This window comes from Sapajus apella, unplaced genomic scaffold (genome assembly GCF_009761245.1).
Source record: "Sapajus apella isolate SASKATOON/1434 unplaced genomic scaffold, GSC_monkey_1.0 scaffold26, whole genome shotgun sequence".
Taxonomy (NCBI): Eukaryota; Metazoa; Chordata; class Mammalia; order Primates; family Cebidae; genus Sapajus; species Sapajus apella.
The window spans coordinates 16,830,759-16,853,019 of record NW_022436966.1 but is presented as its reverse complement, the minus strand read 5'-3'; the positions used below and the strand labels follow the sequence as shown (position 1 = coordinate 16,853,019).

Sequence of the window (22,261 nt, the reverse complement as noted above, 5' to 3'; positions counted from 1 at the left end):
CCCATGTGACTGCTGAATGTCATGTCAGACTCAGCTCTTGCTGCTCTGGGCCTCACGACCTTCTACTACAGGAAGGTAAAACTGATTTTCTTTTCCTGCACATGTCAGCAGCCCAAGATTTTAGGTCCTCTGAATGGAAGCTGCTTACCACATCCACTGTGACTCTGCAGACATCAATCTCAGCCATTATTTGGCATAATAAATGAGGGACGTGTGAATTAATATTACTTTCATTTGTTTATTAGGGTAGATACAAATTTTACGTGCTGGTTGCAGCCACAGTTATGTGCCTGGAGTGGAGAAGGTCAAGTGAGCACAGAGTTGATGTTAATCTGGTGTGTAGCAGTTCATGTGTATCAGTTATTAATATTAACATGCTTCCAATCCAATTCCTTCGAAGGTTGCTGAGCCACTCCAACCAAACTGATCCTCCCTAGGATTATCTGGATCTCTCTGCAACCCAGGAGCTAAAGAATGAGTGCATAGAACTCCAGTTACCATAATGTCCTCCAGGTTCATCCATGTTAAGCAGCCTTAAAATTTTTATTCAGCCTTAAAAACAGGATTTCCTTTGTTTTTAAGGTTGAATAGTATTCTATTGTATATAGATGGCACATTTCCTTTATTCACCCATTCACGGACACTTAGGTTGTTTCTATTTCTTGGCTATTATGAATAGGATACTTCTGGGACCCAAAGAAAGAAAAATCACTCTGGGGTATAAATTATTGAAAACATCACCAGGCCCACAATTAGTATCTTAAAAACATTTTTTTTTACATTGATAGATAAAATTATGTGTCTTTACTGTGTACAACACAATGTTTTAAAGAATATATACATTGTGGAATGATTTAATATAACTAATTAACATATGCATCACCTCACATAGTTATCATTTTTGGGTGAGAACACTCTATGTCCACTGTTTTAGCATTTTTCAAGAATGCAATATATTATTACATATAGTCACCAGCTGTACAGTAGTTCACTTGAAATTACTCCCCCTGTCTAAGTGAAATTTTGTATTCTTTGGTGGACATCTCCTCCTCCTTCCCAATCCCCACAACTCCTGGTAACCACCCTTCTCTTCTCTAAGTAGAGATCAACTTTTTTAAGATTTCATATGTGAGTATGATACATGCAGTATTTATCTTTCCATGCCTGACTTACTCCATTTAGCATAATGTCCTCCGGGTTCATCCATGTTATGACAAATGACAGGATTGCCTTCATCTTTAAGGCTGACTAGAATTCTATTGTATATAGAATGGCACATTTTCTTTATTCACCCATTCATACACACTTACGTTGTTTCTGTTTCTTGGCTACTATGACTAACACCGCAGTTAACATGGGAGTACAGATATCTCTTTGACATACTGATTTTGTTTAGTTTTAATGTATATCCAGCAGTGGGATTGCTGAATCATATGGTAGTCCTACTTGTAATTTTTTGAGGAAACTTCATACTGTTTTTTATAATAGCTATAGTTATTTACATTCCCATCAGCAGTGTGCAAAGATTCCCCACCTTCCATATTCTTGCCAACTCATCTTTTGTCTTTTTGATAATAGTCATTTTGAAAGGCATGAAGTGATATCTCATTGTGGTTTTAATTTGCATTTTTCTCATGATTAGAACTGTTGAGAAGTTTTGTATATATCCCTTTGCTATTTGTATGTCTTCTTTTGAGAAATGTTTATTCAAGTCCTTTGCTCTTTTTTCAGTCGGGTTATTCTTGCTATCGAGATGTTTGAATTATTTCTATATTTTGAATGTTCACGGATAGTATCTTAGGAGCTCAGATTAGCCAGTTTTAGTAATCTTTTAATGGACAGTGCTTAACGTAGTCCTAACGTGGTAGTGGTAATAGCTTAGTGATTGAGAGCTGTTATATCAAAAACACGCCCTCAAGAAGTCCTCTGCCCATTGAGGAGTCTGTATGTAGGCTACAACCTTTCACCATGTGGTGGAGAGAGTAGTCACGTCCTGGTCCAGACTCCTTACTTCTTTTATCTTTTATGATTTAATCTCCCTTTTATCTTTTCATCTATTTAATCTTCTGTGATTATCTCATAATGCTCTCATTGGCACTGAGATGTTTCATGTGCCAGGGTCCCCACTTCTATTTGCTGGCAATTTTATTCTTTTCTTATGTGACTGCCTAAAGTTAAGGGCAGAATCTTTGCACAGCAAATTGTTAACGAAGCTTTATGATCCTCCATAATTTCCACGGAGCCCCTTCTGCCGATTGTATTCTCTATGTGGGATTGGTGTCACGATTTTCAAGGTACTCAAGCATACTATATGTCTCTATCTCAAGAACTCTTTTCTTTGGACCACTGCCCTGTACCTGCCCACAGTATATTCTCTTTCTGCCAGTGTTGTTATAGAAGGATGATATGGGTATTTTCAATTCTGTTTCTTTTGTTAGAGTAATTTCTTATTTTGGGGTGGAAATGTGGCTGCCTTTATACTTAGACCACTCGAGGGCTGAAGCTTAAGGAGTTTCCTTCTAAATCCTTTCAAGCTCCAAATCCTATGAGTAACATGTCCTCATATGCAAAATCTGCCACACAGCTGTCACCTGAAATTTTGCTTTGCAGTTTTCCAACATAGTTCTCTTTCTTAAATTAGGGTTTCTCAACTTCAGTTATAGTGACATTTTGGGCTAGATAATCCTTTCTTTGTGAGGGGACTGTCTTGTGCATTTTAAGATATTTTGCAACATCCTTGGTCTCTACCCACTAAATGCCAGTAGAAACTACATACTTTTGACAAGTAAAAATGTCTGCAGGCATTTTGCCAGATGTTTTCTCTTGGGGGCCAAATCACCCCCACCCCCACTGAGAACTGCTACTTTCAATAATAAACATGTGGACATAAATTGACAAGTTACAAAATATGTTGACAAGCAAAGCAAAAACATTCATGATAATGACAGCAAATGCTTATAGAGCACTTATGTGGGCCAGACGCTATTTTAAGAGTTCTTTCCATATAAGTTTCCAAACCCATAGAGTGACCATACCATTTTACCATTATTACTCACAGTTTATAGATGAGGAAACTAAGGCACAGAAAGGTCATATAGCTTGTCCAAAGTCATGCAGCTCATAAGAGTCAGATCAAGAATTTAAACTCAGGTGGTATGACACCAGAGTCTGTGATTTGAACTCACTGTGTTTCTCTTTCAACAAAAATTTCTTCTAATAGATATCTACATGGCTTTGCATGCAGTATCACCTCTGATAGTTACTATTTTGTTAAGTGAATAAATGAATGACTACAAATCCAGGAAATTACTTATTATTTTAAATCAGTATTGAATAGGTTCTTTAGTTAATTTAAGTGAAAAATGTACTTTTCTTTGGATATAACCAACTAAATATTATTATTAGAGTAAGGCAAGAAGGTCTCAGCATTTCTAAGCTTATGCACAAGAATCTCTTGGAAAGCGTTTGCCAAGGTGACCTTTAAAGTCTCTTCTAATCACAGCTTCTATTTATGTACTAGGACAGTTTTACAATATGTCAGAATGAAGATTGCCCAAACCGAACAAAATATTTCCCTGATGAGATTAAGCAAGCATCTGCCTTTCCCTGTAATAAGGGAAAACCTGAATTTATCCTCCCTCTTAAACTAGGCATACATTGTGATGCAGTATTAAGCAGTGTATGATAGTTTAAGTTCAGGAGTTACAAAAAATTAAGCATCTTTATCTAACAGGAAATTACTTTAGCTGATTAATCTTCAGGCTTCCATAGTTGGCTTTCTATAGTGAATGAGAGGGCTGGGCTCTCAAATTTGCTGTAAGTACATTACTTCTGATTTATATCAAAGTGAGAAACTATTTTATGTAACTACAATAATACTCTATTGAATACAATATTTAGTCAATTGGAAATGCATATATAGTGTATATATATTTTTATATATACACACACATATGTACATATCTACATATATGCATATGTTTATATTCAATAAGAAACCCAGCATATATGTTTTCCATTTTTCTAGAGTGCAGACAAAACATTTTTAGGAAGCATTTTCATCTAATTAAAAATTTTCCTTGACCTCATTACTAAGTAAAACGTTGTAAAGGATTTTTCTAGAAGCTTTATTTTTTTTAGGCAATTTTCTCTATTGTAGAGATCACACATCAAATTCTGAGTGATCATCATTTTGTGATTCATGTATTTTAGATAACATATAATATTGGGCATTTCTTAGTATTTTTCATTATTTCTGTGAGGAACAGTAACAATTAATTCACCCAAATTTGAGAAAAGAAACATAATGACAGTGTAAAAAATTAAAGCGTCTATTTTTCTTTTCTTTTTTATTTTTTTTCACAAAATTGGTTTTTTTGCAAAATTGGTTTTTATTTCCTTCATTTACGTGTATAACTCATTGTGAGTAAAAAGGAAAAGATAAACTATAATGTCTTAGAGAAACTTGTACATCTTTAAATAGATGAGAACTTTCGTAGAATGATCATAGTTTGAAGAGAAAATGTTGCATATGTAGTTGTTGAAAACTTCATGTTGATTTCATGTTTAAGTACAGAGAATTTTATATCCTCTTGACCAGAATCTGACCCTGAAAGTCCTGAGGACTAAAGGCTCTTCTCATGCTAAACCCATGCAAATGCCCATGTGAGAATTCATTTGCCCATCTTTATGCCTTTCAAAGTCAGCAACATAAAAGTCTTCAAGTCAGGCTGACTTCTTAGCTTAAAACATAGGTCACTTTTTTTTTTTTTACTTTCGTTATTACTGAAGTTCCCAACAAATAGTTCTTGGGGACTGTTTTTATTCATCTTTCAAGAGGAACCTTTATGTGTGTCTGAAGTTTGCTGAGATGCCTGGTGAGTAAGAAGTACAGCTTGAATTTTCCCCTTTTTCTTCCTTTCAGTACTTGATTTTCACTTTTACTCCCTCCTCACAAATTTTGGAAATGCATCATTTTCTGAAAAGCCCTACACTATCACCTCTGTGGAAGTTTCCACAGTTTTCAAGGAATAAAAACTATTGACTATAGTACAGTTCTTTTGAAACTTAAAGAGACTCAGTGATTCATAATTCTTCATATTCTTTTATGATTTCTGTGAGTACCTACCACATAGTAAGTAATCTATAATTTACTTCCCACACAATGAGAGTGTTAGGGTCATTCAGGAATTCTTTTTCAAAAACTTGAAATTTAAGAAAACTGCTGAAAAGAAAACTAAGCAAAACAAAACTCCTCAGAAAATAGAAAGTGACAATCTTAAGATTCTTTGGAATTGTTCTCCCACTTAGTGGCCAGAATCTGAGTTCTATGATTTTGAGCCCCAAAGTTGCCAGAAACAAGTCCAACGACTGAGTTATGGAAGGCATCTTATGTTTTATGAAACTGTCTTCAGAAAATATTATGGTTGGCAATTGTAGGCCTGGCGAAGTACTAAGCCTTCATTAGTATATAAATACAGTTTTGATCTAGTTTATTTGAAGATCAAAGACAATGGCTGGCCCAGAACACATTTTTCTATGTACTTGGATTAAAACAATATATATGTGTGTGTGTGTGTGTGTGTGTGTGTGTGTGTGTATATATATATATGACAACATGGCAAGAATAATTAATCCTAGTTCTAAAAGAGTACTTTTTTCTTTAAAATGGTTATATCATCAGTTTATTCTTCCACAAAGATCTGGCCCCTGTTTATTTTCCCCCTTGTGAGATTAATAATACCATAAAATACATATTTAATATGTTTTTAAAGGAACCTTTTACAATACTTAAATTATAGCTATTGTTTTATCTACTTTCTGAAAGTGGGAAATTATTGTGAATTCTCAACATAGTAGTTAAATGATACTCTTACCAGTTGGCTTTTAAGTAGGCATAGCTACTACTTCAGATTTTATGGGTATAATAATAAGCTTTGTTACAATGGAGAGGCATTGGGATTTAGCCTTGTTACACATTAAGAGAGAGTGAAAGTAGAATTCCTTTATGTATTACTCAGTTGTTAAATCCAAAAAGCATAAGATCTGAGAGATGCATGTTATAGAGAGAATCAAGGTCAGATACTAGATCTCCTCATTTGTAAAAATAACTATAAAATTTGCATTACTTATTAATGATCATCTCAGAAACAACTATGCAGATTGGGGTGGGAGGTGAGTATTAGTCTGTGAACAATATTATAAATTTTTGGGGGTAATTCTTTTGATGATGGAAACAAATTAGACACTACACACGGAAAAATTATCAAAAGAGCAATGTTCAAATTAATGTTGCTATGATTAAATTATCGTTATGACCCAAGTGCAAATATATAATTGCCTCTGGTGTATGTGAGAAGTAGAGTATATGTGACTTACTTGATAGGTAACTGGTGCCAATTTAATAGGTTCAGAAAAGAGTTTTGTAAGTGAAGTAAGAAAGAGAAGACATAATGACCGGTAGTCATAATGAGTGAAAGTTAGAGAAGAGTGAAAATTAGACCAGTACTATTGATATAGAGCACTGATTTCAAGGAAAATGAATTGTTGAGAACTAAAATTTTATGTTCTTATTTTCAGTCTTCTAAAGTCAACCTCAACATTTAGACACTACAATTTTGGGACCATTTTGTGCATTTTCCATAATTTAAATTATTATTAAAATTATTTCCTTATTCCTTGGTCCATAATATTTTTAGTTATTAGTCTTAGTGAAAGTTGACAGGAGAGGAAATCATGTTCTAATAAGTTCATTTTGTTTCTGATTATTTTAATAGGATTATACAGTTTGGTGATGAAAAAAGCTAAAATTAAGGACTTTTTTCTTTTCATTTCAATTATGTGACATCTCTAGTTCTAACAAGTAAACAAAAATTAACTGATTAATAGAAGGTTTGATAATTATGTAGATTTCTATGTAAAATATTTAATTTTAATGCAGTGATAACCTCTTAGCTCATAACATACTCTTCAATGTGCAGAAATTTTGTTAAAAATTTGATGCAGTGTCAATTTTCTGAGTATTATTGAATGTATATACCCAAATTGCACTTCTTAACGAAAGGGCATAGTGCTCCCAATTGTATTTTCAAATGAATTTTGTTTAGCTCTGAAGTTATACAGTTTTATTTCTGCTTAATATCCAGGTAAAACATATGTTATGCAGGTAAAACCCATGAAATAAAGTTGTTTAAGTAGCTTCAATTTTTTTGTAATTTTGACTTTATCATCTACTTTTTGATAGACTTGATAATATAGTTGTATGTTTACCAGAAACTTAAATCAGGATTAGCTCTAATATACAGGACTTTAGATTGTTTTTATTTTTATTTTTTTTCCCTAGCTACAGGTGCATGTTATAGCTTTCCATTGTGGTCATTGTGGTTCATTTCATTAAGCTTCATGTTCTATCTGCTTTCTTGAGACTTGGGAAACAGCATTTTTCTGAGTGATTGTACCATATTGTTCCAAATATAAGGCCAGCCAGAATAGAAGGCAACCTCCAACTAGAAACAGCTCAAATATGGAGAAAGGCTGGGGGCCCAGAGCCCGGCGGGTCTTGCAGTGGTGGCAAGGGTGCCGAGGAATAGGACGATGCCTGCCCACTCTCCCGGTGAGTGAAGATGAGTCAGCTGGCTGCATTTGCTTATGCATAACCAGATGGCTTCTGTTGCAAGAGAAAAAGTTGTACTGGGGGTTGGAAAACAAGTTCATATACATGAAAGAAAGTTGTATGTCTAAATCTGGGGAGGGAGGATGGGAGTAGAATTTTTCACCTCCTAAACAGTCGTCTTAAGTGTTTTTTCCCCCGACATCTGGGGGTGGAAGTTGAGCAACCCCAAACAGGAGCGAAGAACAAAGGTATCCTGGACCTTTCATGATAAAAGGAGTTTAGATCAGTGGTCTTGAAAATCACAGGTCTCCAGATCAGCTCAGAAAAGTGCTCCTTGCCCTTTAAAATTGACTGCTGACTGAGAGGTGATGCATGCACTGTGTGATCATGTGTAGCTTGAAAACAAGCCACTGAAACGGGAAATCACATTTCCAGTTTCAGTAAGATTTTTCTCTTTTTAAATGCACTGTTTGGCTCAGTAGCATATATTTTTTTAAATCATTCAGTGAAAATGTATTAGTCAACTAAGAGTATATGTAAATTGAACCTATGTAATTCTCCAAATATTGGTCTGACTCTGCTAAGTGCATAGAAAACTATTTATGTTATAGTACTAAATGAGATATAATAGAATGAGGTGCTTCATTCTGTTATTATAATCTAGAAAATTATATAATATCTGTTGGAACTAAACTTCACCAGGCATTTGGTTACCTTTGTGGCTTCACAAAACCAAAATAAAACTAAGTCTTGATCTTTCTGATTGATTTCTAGTCCATGGCCCAAAGCTAGTTTGAAGTATAACTTTCATCCCTAAATGATGAATTTCCCCCCACTGCATATTCTAGGCAAGATACTCTTGTAGCCATTTTTGTTTGTTTGTTTAAGGAAACTACTTTCTTAAAAAAAAAAAAAAAAGAAGTAGAAGTCTGCGTTTCTGAATAGATATGGCCAGAACAGGACTTAATGTTTAAGTTTAAACAATGGTAAATGGCTCAGATGATTTGATTTAAGGATATTGTTTACATTGATTTTAGAAGTTCTCTTAAACCAAAATGCCCTGAACAATAGAGGCCCATGTCCAAACCAAAGGATGGTATTATTGATATGCTTGTCCTTTTGCCAGATCTGGAAAGAGAACCTTTGAAGCAGAAAGGCTGGGCAGAAAAGGATTTGAAAGTAAAAACAGAAAGGAGATAGCTCAGAGTGGGAAGGTTTACTGCCTTCTGAATTAGAATACATGTCAGAGGAAATATGGCACTGCAATGGTGGATCCTAAACAAAAGTTTGAAGTGAATTCTGTAAAATCTCAAGTCTTTTGAAAAGAGGTCATAACAGTGGCACCAGGTGGAAAGGAGAAGAGTAGAGGACCAGAGTTCCTCAGGAAAGAGGAGCTTCCTTTTGTACTTCCTTAGTGTTAGAACCATTTGATTCCAAAAGATCCAAAGTACAGAGGAAGAAGATTCCAAAATGTGAGGGTGGGGGAAGGATGTGCCCTTTAACCATCTTCAACTTCAACTTCAGGTAATCTCCCTTCTATTAGGTGTATCAGGCATTATTGTGTCTGATTTGATCAGGGTTACAAATACAGGAAAACAAACTTCATTTATTTTCCCAGAGGGGCTTGGGGCTATTCTAATTGACAATCCTGTTTCATCACCTGCTGTACATTTTAGTTTTAGTAGCAATGGAGAACAGAAGCTGAGGAAGCCGACTTCATGCTGTATTCTACTGCTTCCTCTCCGTGTTGGGTAGTGAGGCTAGGGGCAGGACCTGACTGGATTGTACAACTCTGAGCAGGGAAAAGAATGTGGCCTCAGTAAGTTTGTGAGGTGACAAGGGGAGCTTTTGAGGACATAGGAGAAATGACAGCAAGAAAGAAAGGGAGACAATCTTCCAAATTGTGAAAATAATAATCTGCAATAATATTAAGTTAATAATAATATACTTTCCTTATAAAGCATGGTTTGCATGTAATCTATACCTATAGTTGCTCTGTGCCGATTTCTCCTCTTATCTCTAAAATACACAGCATAAAATTACTCTTGGCTGAGCATGACTGCTTATGCCTGTAATCCCAGTACTTTGGGAGGCTGAGGCAGGAGGATCACTTGAGGCCAGGAGTTTTAAGACCAATCTGGGCAACATTATGAGACCCTGTCTCTGTGGAAAAGACAAAATGTCACTAGGCATAATGACACATGCCTATAGTCCCAGATACTCAGGAGGCTGAGGTGGGAGGATTGCTTAAGCCCAGGAGTCGAAGGCTGCAGTAAGCAATGATTGTGCCACTGCACTCCAGCTTGGGTCATGGAGAGATTCTGCAAATTAATATTCCAAACTACTGTTGTTTCTCTCTTCATGAATTCACATGGTACACCTTCAGTGGCTCCTCTTTGAGATATTAGATTGATAGAATCAACTTGAATGGATCAATTACTAATCAATTAGACATGAAAAAAATCTGCAAATAGGTTGATAGCCAGAAATTAAAAATCTCTCTGGTTCTCTAATAGTGTAATGACCTACATAAAAATAGATTTGGAAAATTCCCATTTGACGGCTTTTTCTAGGAGAATAGATAACTGATGCTCTCTTTTTCTTTGCTGATCCATTAGTCTTCCCTCAAGTATCCTTTAGAAAAAGTACAGATCCTTAGGGAAATTTCCAGTTCTTGTACAGATGAATGTGGCCTGCACATGTCAAATTAATCATGTCCAGGTTCTTGTTTCTCACCAATTAAGTTGAAGAATCACTAAACTAAAAATACGTAATTTGTATCTATTGTGTTTTTCATTTTTAAAAAAGACCAGAAAAGGACAGTTTTCAGTTTTCAAAGAAAATGTTCAATTCGCATAAATCTTTTTGGAAAATGCTTTATTATAGGTCTTTCCCTCAAAGAAGGGTTTTGTAAAAGACACAGTTTCTCCAACACAAGAATGTGATGTGTCTGCATATTCTGACACATATGGAATATGGCATTTGGTTTGCTGAGTGAGCATATTTAACTCAGCTATGGAGTAACTCATGAATTTCCTACTCTTGAGTATCTTTGAGTTTCAAAAATGATTCTTGAAATGTGTTTAAGGGCCGTTCCTTGAAGGTGGGGCATTGCTCTCTTTGTAAGTCAGAGATGGCATCTGGCAATGTTTTGAGGTCGCTTTTCATTATGTTACCTTGCTAGTCAAGCAGCAAGTGTGTTATCCAATGAACAGGTTGATAGCATTGTAGGATAGGCTAAGGAAAAGTACCAAAATGGCTAATTCTCATTTGGCAGTGAAATTGAATATTGAATGACATCTTTGTAGTCATAAACGACTTTTGTTTTAATAACAAAGTTGTTGATTTTCTACTAAGGGTTCTTTTAGGTTGTCATCAGGGGCTGATGGGAGTAACAGTTCACCCAACTCCGCAGCTAGCTTCAGTGGACATGCCACACCTTCCCAGCAGCCTGAACCTGTGGTACATTCTCTTAAGGTAACCAACTGTGTGCAACCATTCTCCAGAGCTTCAGTTGTGTTGTGGCTTGTTTGCTGTAGTCTAGTAGTCCTCACAGTCTTGCTTGAACCATAGATACTTTATTTTTTGACTCCTTATGGTGTAACTTTTTAAATCTTAACTTTTGAAGTATGATTTTAATTGCTCTAAACTGACAGTGAGTTTGAGTACTTATTATGGTTGAATCTCTAGTTTTATCATTTTGTTTTGAGTAATGTGATTCATATCTATCTGCATCGAAGTTGAAGTCTGTGCATGTATATCCATATTTGTAAAAAATTGTGATAGGTATTTTATGTGCAATGTTTGTAGCATGGATGTCTTCAAATATAGGGAGTTAATAGTTGGCCAGAATAAGGAAGGATACCACATTATTCTTTTTTGATGCAATTGAAGTACATTATACAACTTAAATAAAATATTAAAATAAGTAAAAACCTACTCTTTCCTCTTCTAAGTAGAAATTGGGTTCTCAAACTCCAGTTAATGTTCCATTATAGAAGAGTAGAAAATAGATATATGGACTTATACATAAAGCTAATTTACTTCTGTGTCTTTCTTCACATTTTGCAGTGATTTCACAAAAATTTGCCTAAAATTTGTCATATATTTTCTTTACCAATAATGAGCTTTCCAATAAGTAAAATTAATGAAAAATTCGTATAAGTACAATTAATAATAAATAAACAATATAAATACTTACCTATCTCAGAGAAGAAACTATCACAGGCAATAAAAATCATCTTAAAAATTGAGACAGTTTCTTGAAATTTTATCAGTTCCAAAGTATGAAACACTGTCTACCAAATCTATCTATAATTTCTAATATGTAGCTTTGGTCAAACCTCTCTGACCCATAAAACAGGTAGAGTGCCTCAGTTCTGCTTTTACCACGTGAGTTTCACAACTCTTCTTAAACTGTTTCAGTTTCAAAATGATTTATCATCAGACTGAGATGCACTCCTCTTTTGGAATGGGCCGTACTTTCTGTGGCATGTACAAAACAAATACACAGACAAGCACTTCAAAGTGTTTATTTCATTTTGAGATATTTAAGTTTTAGCAAAGATTTTGCTCCCTTAGTATATTTTGCTTTAGCTTATATAAAATGAGTTTGCTTTTCCTAAACATATACTGATTATTGATGAGGGAAGGTAAGGCAACCATGTGAACGGCCAGTGGCAATGCACTTGGCATTTTGTCTATGTTGGGATAATTCACAAAGTGAGCAACTGAGAGGAATTCCTGGGAAGACACAGCTAGTGTGAGGGGCACTGCTTTGCCTCTGATGGATGTTGGTTTATGGATGATTGAATATGTTGTTCTCTGTGGCAGCACTTGGATGAACTTCAGCATGAATCAGGCACTAGCTATCTGAAAAGCATTTTATAAGTAGAAAATGGAACAGAGATTGGCTTCAATCTTGTAGTATTAAAGCCTGTGCACACACTCTGAAAGCAGCAACTTGTCCTCCTATTCAAACTGTTTGAAAGCCATTCCAGCCTGTTGCCTTATTAAATGGCAGTTGCTATTTGAATCAGATTAACATAGTGGGTTACGCTGAAATTTTTTCCAGATTTCTCAATGCAGCTGTTAGTGTGGCTTAAAAAGAAGGGGAGGACAAGGAAGAGCTCCTTAATTTTCTCTGAATTTAGTTCTAATTTTCATATAAAATGTTATCTCTGGGAGGCCAAGGTAGGCAGATCATGAGGTCAGGAGTTCAAGACCAGCCTGGCCAACATAGTGAAACCCCATCTCTACTAAAAATACGAAAAATTAGCTGGGCATGGCAGGTGCCTGTAATCCCAGCTCTGCTGGAGGCTGAGACAGGAGAATTGCTTGAACCCAGGAAGCAGAGGTTGCAGTGAGCCAAGATTGCACCATTGCACTCCAGCCTGGGTGACAGTGCGAGACTCCATCTCATAAATAAATAAATAAATGTATCTCCAGAGAGGGAGATATTATGTTATATTCAGTACACATAAGTGTCCTCGGTTGGCACGAGTGATACTGAGCAACTGAAACATCTTTATTGGATAACTGGGGGCCCTTAAATATAAAATGTGTTTGTTTCCAGGAGTTAACTGTGTTAAGACACAGAAATATGTGCAAACATCATTTTTGGAAAATGCATCTTAAAAAGATTTCAATATAAGAAAAAGAAATTATGGTCACTTGACATGTTTTGTTTTTGAGAGATACTTATCTGGAGCTGATTTTTATCATGAGATATGTCTATTCTGGAAAGAATAATTAGTACAGTGGCTCAGTTTCTCACTTTCTGATAGATTTTATAGAAAACTCTAGGCTTCAGAAAATCTCCGGTCATGGTTTGTGGGGAAATGTAAATCACTGTAAGAAATTAGCATATTTGTAATAACACTATATTTCTCCTCTTTTGAAATTTATGATAACTATTAATTGGAGCTTCACTTCATTTAGTAAAAATTAACTGATTTGAAGTATGCTTCTCTGAGGTGCATTACAAATCAGATTCATAGGTAAATGAGGCTGCTCAAGGAGCACTTTATGTTTTCTATGAATATTCACCAAGCACAGTCAGTGATTTTCTCTAAATATATAAAGAAGGTAAATTAACTATAATGTGAGGTGAGTATCAGGACTCAGAAGAGGTATTTATATAGTAATAATTGCTAGAAGTTTCAAATTAATGAAAGTCATTTGTGATCAGATTATTACAGGATTGAACTCTAGTTAGACTCAGATAGTGTCTGTGAACTTGACATGAAGGTCCTACTTCATGCTTAAGTCATTTAGTTTGGCTCAATTGTTGTAAATTCTCAGGTAGCACCTTTAGATGTGACCAACATTGACCATGATGATGATAGAATCAAGTAGCTTAGCAGGGTTGCAGTTAGTGTGGATTCTATCGGAACTTCTAGGAAAAGCATTAGTTTATTGTGTTACTTCAACACTTTGATTTATAAACTGATATAGATAAAAACAGCAAACAGCACAGAAAGCCAAAGTTTTTTTCTCTTTTTTTACTGTAAAATGTAGCCACAAGAAAACTTTAGACATTCTTAAAGGAATATTATTTTTAACCTATTTTGGGCTAATTTAGAGAAGTGGAAACATAAACTTCTAAAATTGTTTAAAAGGCATTTTATTCCAAGACATTTTGCTTTCATGAAAGATATTTAAAGTGTTGTTCAAATATTTTCACTATAAGGAGCCAGTGCTTCTCTTTGATGCTGTCAAAGAGCCACCTCCACATGCCTTTTCTCAGGTACTGGGAACATGTCCAGGCAAGAACTGCGAGGTCAGTAGTTCTTATGTGCATATTCCTGGGTTTTGACCAGTTTCACCTGTCACTATCATCTTTTTTAGTCATCTTTTATACAGGCCATGTCTACATATCATTTGGACCATTTGGCACATAGTTAATTATATTGGCCAACATTACATGGAGCAAGAGTTACTGATATCTCCAAATGGCTGACACAGTGAGGTTATCTTAATGACTAAAGTAAATGCATATACTTATTTTAGACATTAATGAATTCCATTGATTATGAGTGATGCAGTGGATTGCTTTTAATGGCCGTTTTAAAATCAAATAGAATTCATTCCAAATAGATTTCAGAACAATCAGCTATTTAAAAAATATTTTGCCATATACTAATCCACTCTGATATGCAGACATGGAGAAAACTAAAGGTTTTACAAAGTGGAGCTCCTTGATGGTTTTATCATAACTAACAAGCTATTTTTCCATGTGAAATTTGCTTTTCTTTTTTCAACAAATCCAGGTCTTGGATGTTCAGGAAACTATAGATCGTCAGCAGGGTAAAGAGTATGAACATGACCTTAGTGAGACAGAAAAAGCTATAGTCAGAGAAATGTGCAATGTAAGTTTAATGTGCTTTATTGTGTATTCTGTGTTGAAAGCCACATCGTAGCTTAGCTGTTGTTTTATGAATATTTTTTAAATGCTGACCAAATGCCTTTACATTTTTATATGAAAAACCAATTTCTCTTGTTTTTGTATTCAGTATATTTTATTGTAGTTTTATTAACACAATCATGTTACAAAATATTCAATTCAGAGATGACCAGCCAATCCTGTATTCCAGAAGAATCTACGAACATTTCTAAATATTAAATTTACTAAAATGTGTTTTAATTTTGATAAAATAAATGAGTTTCTTTTTTTCTACTTCTAAGAAGTTCATTAAAGATCAGTGTTTAAAAACCTATGATAAAGAAAATACAGCCACCTTCAGATTTACTTGTAACTATTATTGGAAAAAATCACCACCTTACTAGGTAATTTTGCTTAGTTCTTCATATATCTTATATGTGTGCTTCATGTCATGCAAAGTATTATCTTTAGCTTTCAGTTGTTGACCCAAACTCATAATATAGTAAGTTAAGATTAGATAGATGAGAACCTAAAAGATAGTTAGGCTAGGCACAGTGGTGCACATCTATAATCCCAGCACTTTGGGAAGCTGAAGAGGGAAAATTGCTTTTGCCCAGGAGTTTGAGGCTGCAATGAGCAATGATCCACTCCAGCAATGACCACTCCACTCCAGCCTGGGTTCAGAGTGAGACCCTGTCTCAGATTAAAAAGAAGGTAGACAAATAGAAATCAATCCATGAAATCAGAGATTTCCATTTAAAAAAAAAAAAAAAGATATGTTATTTTCATGATGCGTATTCAACACAATCATTAATATGGCTTGGATGTTACTATTAATCCCTGACAAAATTTTAATATTTTGAATAATATTCATGAGGTGTATCATTTAATCAAGAATATAAATTGTGAAGCTTTAAATAGCTAAATGAATATTGTAGAGAAAGCCACTGTTAAATGCAAGAAATCATGGTTAAGCACTGATCATGTTAAACACTGATTTTAATTGGCTTTACATTATACTTTTGTCCTTATATTCTTTATCCTATCAGGATGTGAAAATTGCCAGGAAATACCCTTCAGCTTTAGATCAATTAGGACCAGATATTCTCACTTACTCATCTACCTCCTCGAGATGTTTCTGGAATCCAGTAAATGTTACATAAGTCCCCCGGGCATTTTTTTATGTGCTGGAATGAGATTTTGGTCTCTTGCTTGCCTGTGTTGTGGCTAATTTTTCTCTTCCAACCCTTTCTTATTTATTTGTTTTTTTTTCCCCCTGCATATCTGTTGTCCGTTTTCAAAAGGTCACTAGTTCTAGATGTCATGTTTCCTAAATGCACCACCATTCACCTTCTGTAGCTTTTCAACCTGTGCTTAAGATTTTCAATTTGAATATTTCCCTCAGATAAATTTTTAAAAGTGAGCCACATACCTAGGAATGCTTGTTGCTGCCCATCTGTTGGCTATGGAATGAGAGAGAAAGTTCGGATAATAAAAACTATCAAACTAGAAGGGGCCAGAGGTCATTCTCCGGTGTTTGTCCAAAGAATAGTATGTGGACCTCCTTCATAATTCAGATGTCTGAGTTTAACATCAGACCTCAGGCAATTCAGATATGAACCCCTGGGTAAGAACCCGAACACTCTAATTCTATGTTTGAAGAAACTAAGATCCGGAAATTACTTTACTTGCTCAAGCTATTTTCTAATGAATAGTGAAGTCAGGAGTAGACCAAAATTTCCTTTGAGGACCACTTCTTTCCACTTCCCGAAGTGTGGTAAATCTGGGGACTTCCATTTCTTTCCTAAAGAATGAAAAGCACCGCATTTTATAAAGGGGGCCATCTCCACAGTGCTTAATACCAGAATTTCTGTGAAAAAGAAAAGAAAAAAAAACCCATCTAGGATTATTTCTTTCCCTTTCCCTTTCCTTCCTTTCGATTTCTGGACATTAGAAAATTCATATTTGAGTCTCAATAGAGACCCATTACTGGATTGGATTTTGATTAGTTTTATGTTGATCTTTTTGTTTACCTGCATTTTCAAAAATGAATTGAAAGGCACCAAACAGTGTTGTTATTTTTATTTTTTGCTATATAAGATACTTACAGAAAGGCAAAAGCTTGGCCTCCTTGTTTACCCTTAAAAGTTCTCTAGCAGTACATTTTCTGTCTACTTTTGTCTTTGATCCCCAGAATTGGAGGATAAAATGCAAACAAATCCAATTCTGATTCTTAAGCCATTTTATATATTTGGAAATAATTAAAAATAATATTGTCACCATTATAAATTATATGATCAAAAACACATAGTAAATGCCACAGAATAAATAAAAATGCAGATTGTAAAGCAGTTTCATAGATAAGGGAAGATTATGAAGGCTTGGTTTTTAGTAGAGAAATTATATGCCTTTATAATAATGTCACAGAAAAATAAAGCTTCCTCATGACATGTGATGGGTTATAAGAGACTCAAAAAGAACTTGGGACAATAGAAGTTTTGCTGTAGTTTCTAGTATTGCTTCTAGAGATAAAATATTTTTGATATCTACACAATGAGGATTATTATTCATGTTACCATCATGTGGGTTAGTATGTAGTGAGTTATTCTAGTCCCAAACTGTGCTACAGAAATAAATATATGCCCCCTAAGAAATAGCAAATCTGTCTTTTTGTAGTAATTGTTTTATTTTAGATTTTTCTGTTTTGCTCTTATAAATTCCCTGAGGACAGCTGAAATACTTAATTAGTCATCTCCGCATTCTCAAACACACACCTGTTACTCCATTTTAGTGAATAATTCACTACTCCTGTGTCAACCTTAGTATTGTTGGTTTATTTCAAAGTTCTGCCTTCTTTAAGAGTTTCCTTTCACCACATAGTTATATCTGGGTTAAGCTCATTATGTTATACGTTTCAATATTTGAAGAGAAGTTGCACTTTTCAGTTGTAACCATCTAATGCTGGTGTCTATGATCCTTGTAAAGTCCGTCAGTCTATCCTCTGCTTCTAAACCACATTCAGAGCTTTCTAGATAGATGTAATTCTATTTAAGAGCTAGGAAAAGAAAGTCTGTAGCATCCTTTGTCTCCTTGATTCAATGTTTATGTCTTGTCAATTAATTAAGAAATGAGACTTTCCTAACCTTCTTGTGTATAGCTTGAGCCATCCATTGCTATATATTAATAATTCCTTTCCAGATATTTAAGAACCCTAACTTCAACTCCTTTTGAGTACAACATGATATTTATGCCATAGAATGGTATATGCTGATACATTGAGATTAATAGTTCCTTTGGCTTAGAGACCAAGGTAAACAGAGCCCTATATTGTGTATTAATATGAATGATACTGGGTTTCCCTGATACTGGTTTATCTGCTTCTATTTAAAAGCAAAAATGAAACCAAACAAAAGAAATCGTTTATGAATAATTAACAAACTAGTTTTGTGTTCATGTTAGAGTATTATAAACTTTTGTGCAATCAATCTAATCATAATCCTTGAAATAGTCTGGGAGGGTTGTGGCTGTTACTGCGCATGTGCACATACATGCATGTGCATATATGTGTATTACAGTCACTGTTAGTGTATTGATATATAATTGGTGAATTCAGTAGTTTTACTTTTATGCTTACATTTTTCTTGATTGCACCTTTTGTCCCTCTTTGTGGCCCAGCTTCTAACATATTGTAATTGTATCTCTTTCAGTGATCCTTGAATTTATTCTTATCATTTTCCTACATTTGGATGCTTTCTGTTTTGTAAATCCAAGAGATCATATTGCTTGGTAGCTAATTTGTGACAACTGATGGCCCCACTCTGTAGAAATAGCCAGAGAAATTCACTAGTAGCCGTAAGACTACCACTTCAGGACTTAAATAGTTCAATAACAAAAGCTCCTTTATTTTCCTCAGCGCATTAAACACTGATATCCTTTGTTATGGCCGTATGATATAGGAGCAAGGATGATCTTGTTAAGGTGTTCTTAATTCTGGCTACACATTAGAGTTACTTTGAGAACTTTTTAAAAAATGCATGCAGTTGTCCATGCCTCACTTATCCCAGTGAAATCAGAATCTTAGAGGATGGGGGTTACTGTTTAAGAGTTCCTCAAGTGCTTAGTGTGCAGTCAGAGTTGGGGACCGTTTCTTATCTAGAGTAAGTTACGTCATTTTAAAATTTTGACCCTGGTTACTAACAAGGAGTAGTAGTCCCAACTGCTAAGTAGTTCTTGTGTTTTAAGAAGCTTGTCATCACATTTTATTTTGTGTTTAAACTCATTCATGTGGATATTTTGTCTCTTGTCTTTACTTCATCTTTGCTTCTCTCTTAATTTCCCATTAAAAACCACAAATCTCCTTGTAGAAGAGGAAAAATAAGATACTCACTCCTCCTTCTTTTTTTTTAAGGTTGTGTGGAGGAAACTTGGAGATGCTGCAGGTTCGTGTCCTGGAATTAGGCAACATTTGTCAGGAAACCAGTACAAAGGACCAATGTGAGATGCGTTCTTTTTCAAACAGGAGATCACCACTGCCAGAAAAAGACAGATGACAAGAAGAAGAAAAAGGAAAGAGTGGGTTTCCACAAACCTGGACTCATGGAAAAACATAGAGTGATTGTACATTGCACATATCTTCCCTCTAAAACCTGTAGTACAGCTTCCCCCTCAAGCTGATGTTCTGTGTCCCTCACCTCAATGTCCACAATAGTCAATCTCAAACAAGGTAGCTTTGAAAATCTGAAACAGAGTAGCTTTGAAAAATCACCATTTTGGTACCAGTGTTTTCATTAGAACTAAGTGTTTTTAACTCCCCAGATCTAATATTGTAATTGGGAAACCTGCACAGTTTTAAGAGTTCAGTGGAGCCTCAGTGGTTTGGATAGAGCTGACTCATTGCACCTAATGGTGGGAGTTTTCTACCATGTCATATTGAAGATATGAAGAGGTATTTTCCAGCTTCCCAAGTTTGAGAATTGGGCATCTACCTCTTAACACTTCAGTCGACAAACCAAATACGAATTCCTGAGGCATCATTAATTTAGATGCAAGATAAGACTAAGTTTCTGGAGTTTTGTTTTGACTTCCGAGGTGCTAAAAAATACCACGTAAATTCTCCCTACCAGCTAGGATAGCAAGACTTTGTAGAGTGCTTATCAGAGGGTGCCGTTTATTTCAATTGATCATTATAAACGTGTGGTTTTTTTCATCTTAATGAGTTTCTCATAAAGACACATCTTGGGGCATACCAACCTTCATATTCATTCAGTGTATCCATTGATGTTCATCTTAACAATTTCAACTAAAAAACAAGCAAACATAATTTTTCTAGGTGTTTCGAGCTGTGAGATGTCAATTTCTACAAATTAGTTTCTAGACATGCTGTATATTTAATAAACTTTATGTAAACTTTAAAATATTGCACTGCATTTATGAAAAAAGCTTTCTTTGCGTATTGCAGCTATCTAACATTTTATGATACTGACGCATGTCCTTCATTATTGAGGCTAAAAGCTCTTGTTCAGATTGCTTGAGGTTTGAAAAAGAGGTGTGCTAGCTTTGCTTAGTTTATTTCTTATTTTTGGTATACATATACATATACATATATATATATATATAATATTAGAATGTGTGTACTGGAAATGCTATGATAGGTATTTTGTGTTTATTCAAATGCAATGATAGTTTCTTGTATGAATGTGCAAGAGGCCTGTGACCGAATGCTACGTTTTTATGGTAGTTTAACATTATAAAAGTAGGAATGCAACAATTCCCAGTTTTCGGATAGGTTCTAAATTTCTGAGATTTGATTCATAGCAGATATTCTCTGTTGTTGTTTTAAATGGGCTAATTACATAATGAATTAATTGTCACTAATAGGAGAATGTGAAGGAATTTTGTTACAGTTTCAAAATTGTTACTGTGATGAAAAATCATCCCTCTATTTTCAGAAAATATTTATGAATTAATTTACTGTAGAATTATCTCTTTAATTATCATAATTGGGTTACAATTTAAGCTTCCCTTTTAAAATGTTATATTTTAAAATATTATTACTCTATAAAAGAAAATTGCTTGCTATATTTACCCCTTCTTTCCTAGGAAAGCTTTCATCCTTAAATTGTTGTATTCCTACACTCTGAAGACATTTAAAATAAGCTTTTGTGCCTGCAGCAGAGCTTGCAGAAGCTAATACAAGGGACACTGGTCTTTTGACAAAATAAACTTGTGTAAATTTTGATACTGTATTAAAACTATTTTTTTAAAGTTCTGCATAAAATTGAGTATTAAGTATATGTGTTCATCTTAGCAATGGTAATAAATTATTTAATCTCACAGTGTTTTTGTCTTCTTTAAAATGTCTTTCCTAAATTGAGTCCATTTGTAATAGTCATTACATGTCCTAATGCTCCTGTGTGATGGTGGTGATAATAGTAATACAGATGATTCATTATCTTAAACATAAACCAAAGGCATGTTTTAAAATATGCTCATAATGAGGGATTAAATATTCAGATATTCCTCAACTTGCACCATTGTCTATTATGATGTAGTTAAAGCTTTCAAATGGTATTTTAAATATTTTAAAATGTTTCTGTTATAAAATCCTCTTAGTCTTTTAATTTATATAGATTAAAATTAAACAATTCAATTATTATCAACTTATTTTTTTAAACAGTCATTAGAAGGAAATATTTTGGAGGGGAAATAACAAATAGAAAACTTGGCCTCTTTATCTAAGAAACTTATACATTATTGAGAAAGGTATAATTGATACATGTGACTAAGATAAACAGGAAAACACACACACAAATATGCTCTGAGAATTCACATACTTCTTGGATGTCACTAATGAGATTGTGGAATAAGGCTTTCTACACTTAGTATTAGCCTCAACTTTAAATGACAGAGAAGATGGACAGCTCAGTGCCTGAATCTTGCTATTGCCTAATACTTTATCAATCAAAATGAGTGGCACTGTTCTCTTAGGTGACCAGGTTATTAGTTTATGATCTTATCTTACCTGGGACAAAGGTTAATATACCTATCTTGGCAGAATATTTTTACCAGCCTTCAAGCTGATTGACAATCAGAATCTGAGCTTTTAAATGAATGCCTTTCAAGTTTCAAACACATGCTTATGGCACTGTAGGAAATTCAGATCATCTTACGTAATATCCAGTAAAATAGTGACAGACTAATTGGGGTGACTATTCCTTAGGTCAATGAATGTTTAATGAATGCTTATCACTGCCATGTGAGTAAAC

The 22,261-nt window shown here is 34.6% G+C and overlaps 1 protein-coding gene across 6 annotated transcripts in view; it reads left to right on the top strand.

The window, feature by feature from the left end:
- CCDC85A (coiled-coil domain containing 85A) overlaps positions 1-21,331 on the top strand; it is a 199,985-nt gene extending 178,654 nt beyond the window's left edge. For 2 of the 6 annotated variants that reach the window (XM_032292080.1, XM_032292079.1), the window contains one exon: positions 19,405-21,331. In XM_032292080.1, coding sequence (XP_032147971.1) covers positions 19,405-19,454 — 50 coding nt within the window. In that variant the 3' untranslated portion in view covers positions 19,455-21,331. Of the gene's footprint in view, positions 1-7,477; positions 7,613-10,969; positions 11,090-14,883; positions 14,983-19,404 lie in introns of all 6 variants that reach the window. The other 4 variants (XM_032292075.1, XM_032292076.1, XM_032292077.1 and 1 more) reach the window with 4 other exon arrangements.
- The last annotated feature ends 930 nt before the right edge of the window (positions 21,332-22,261 follow it).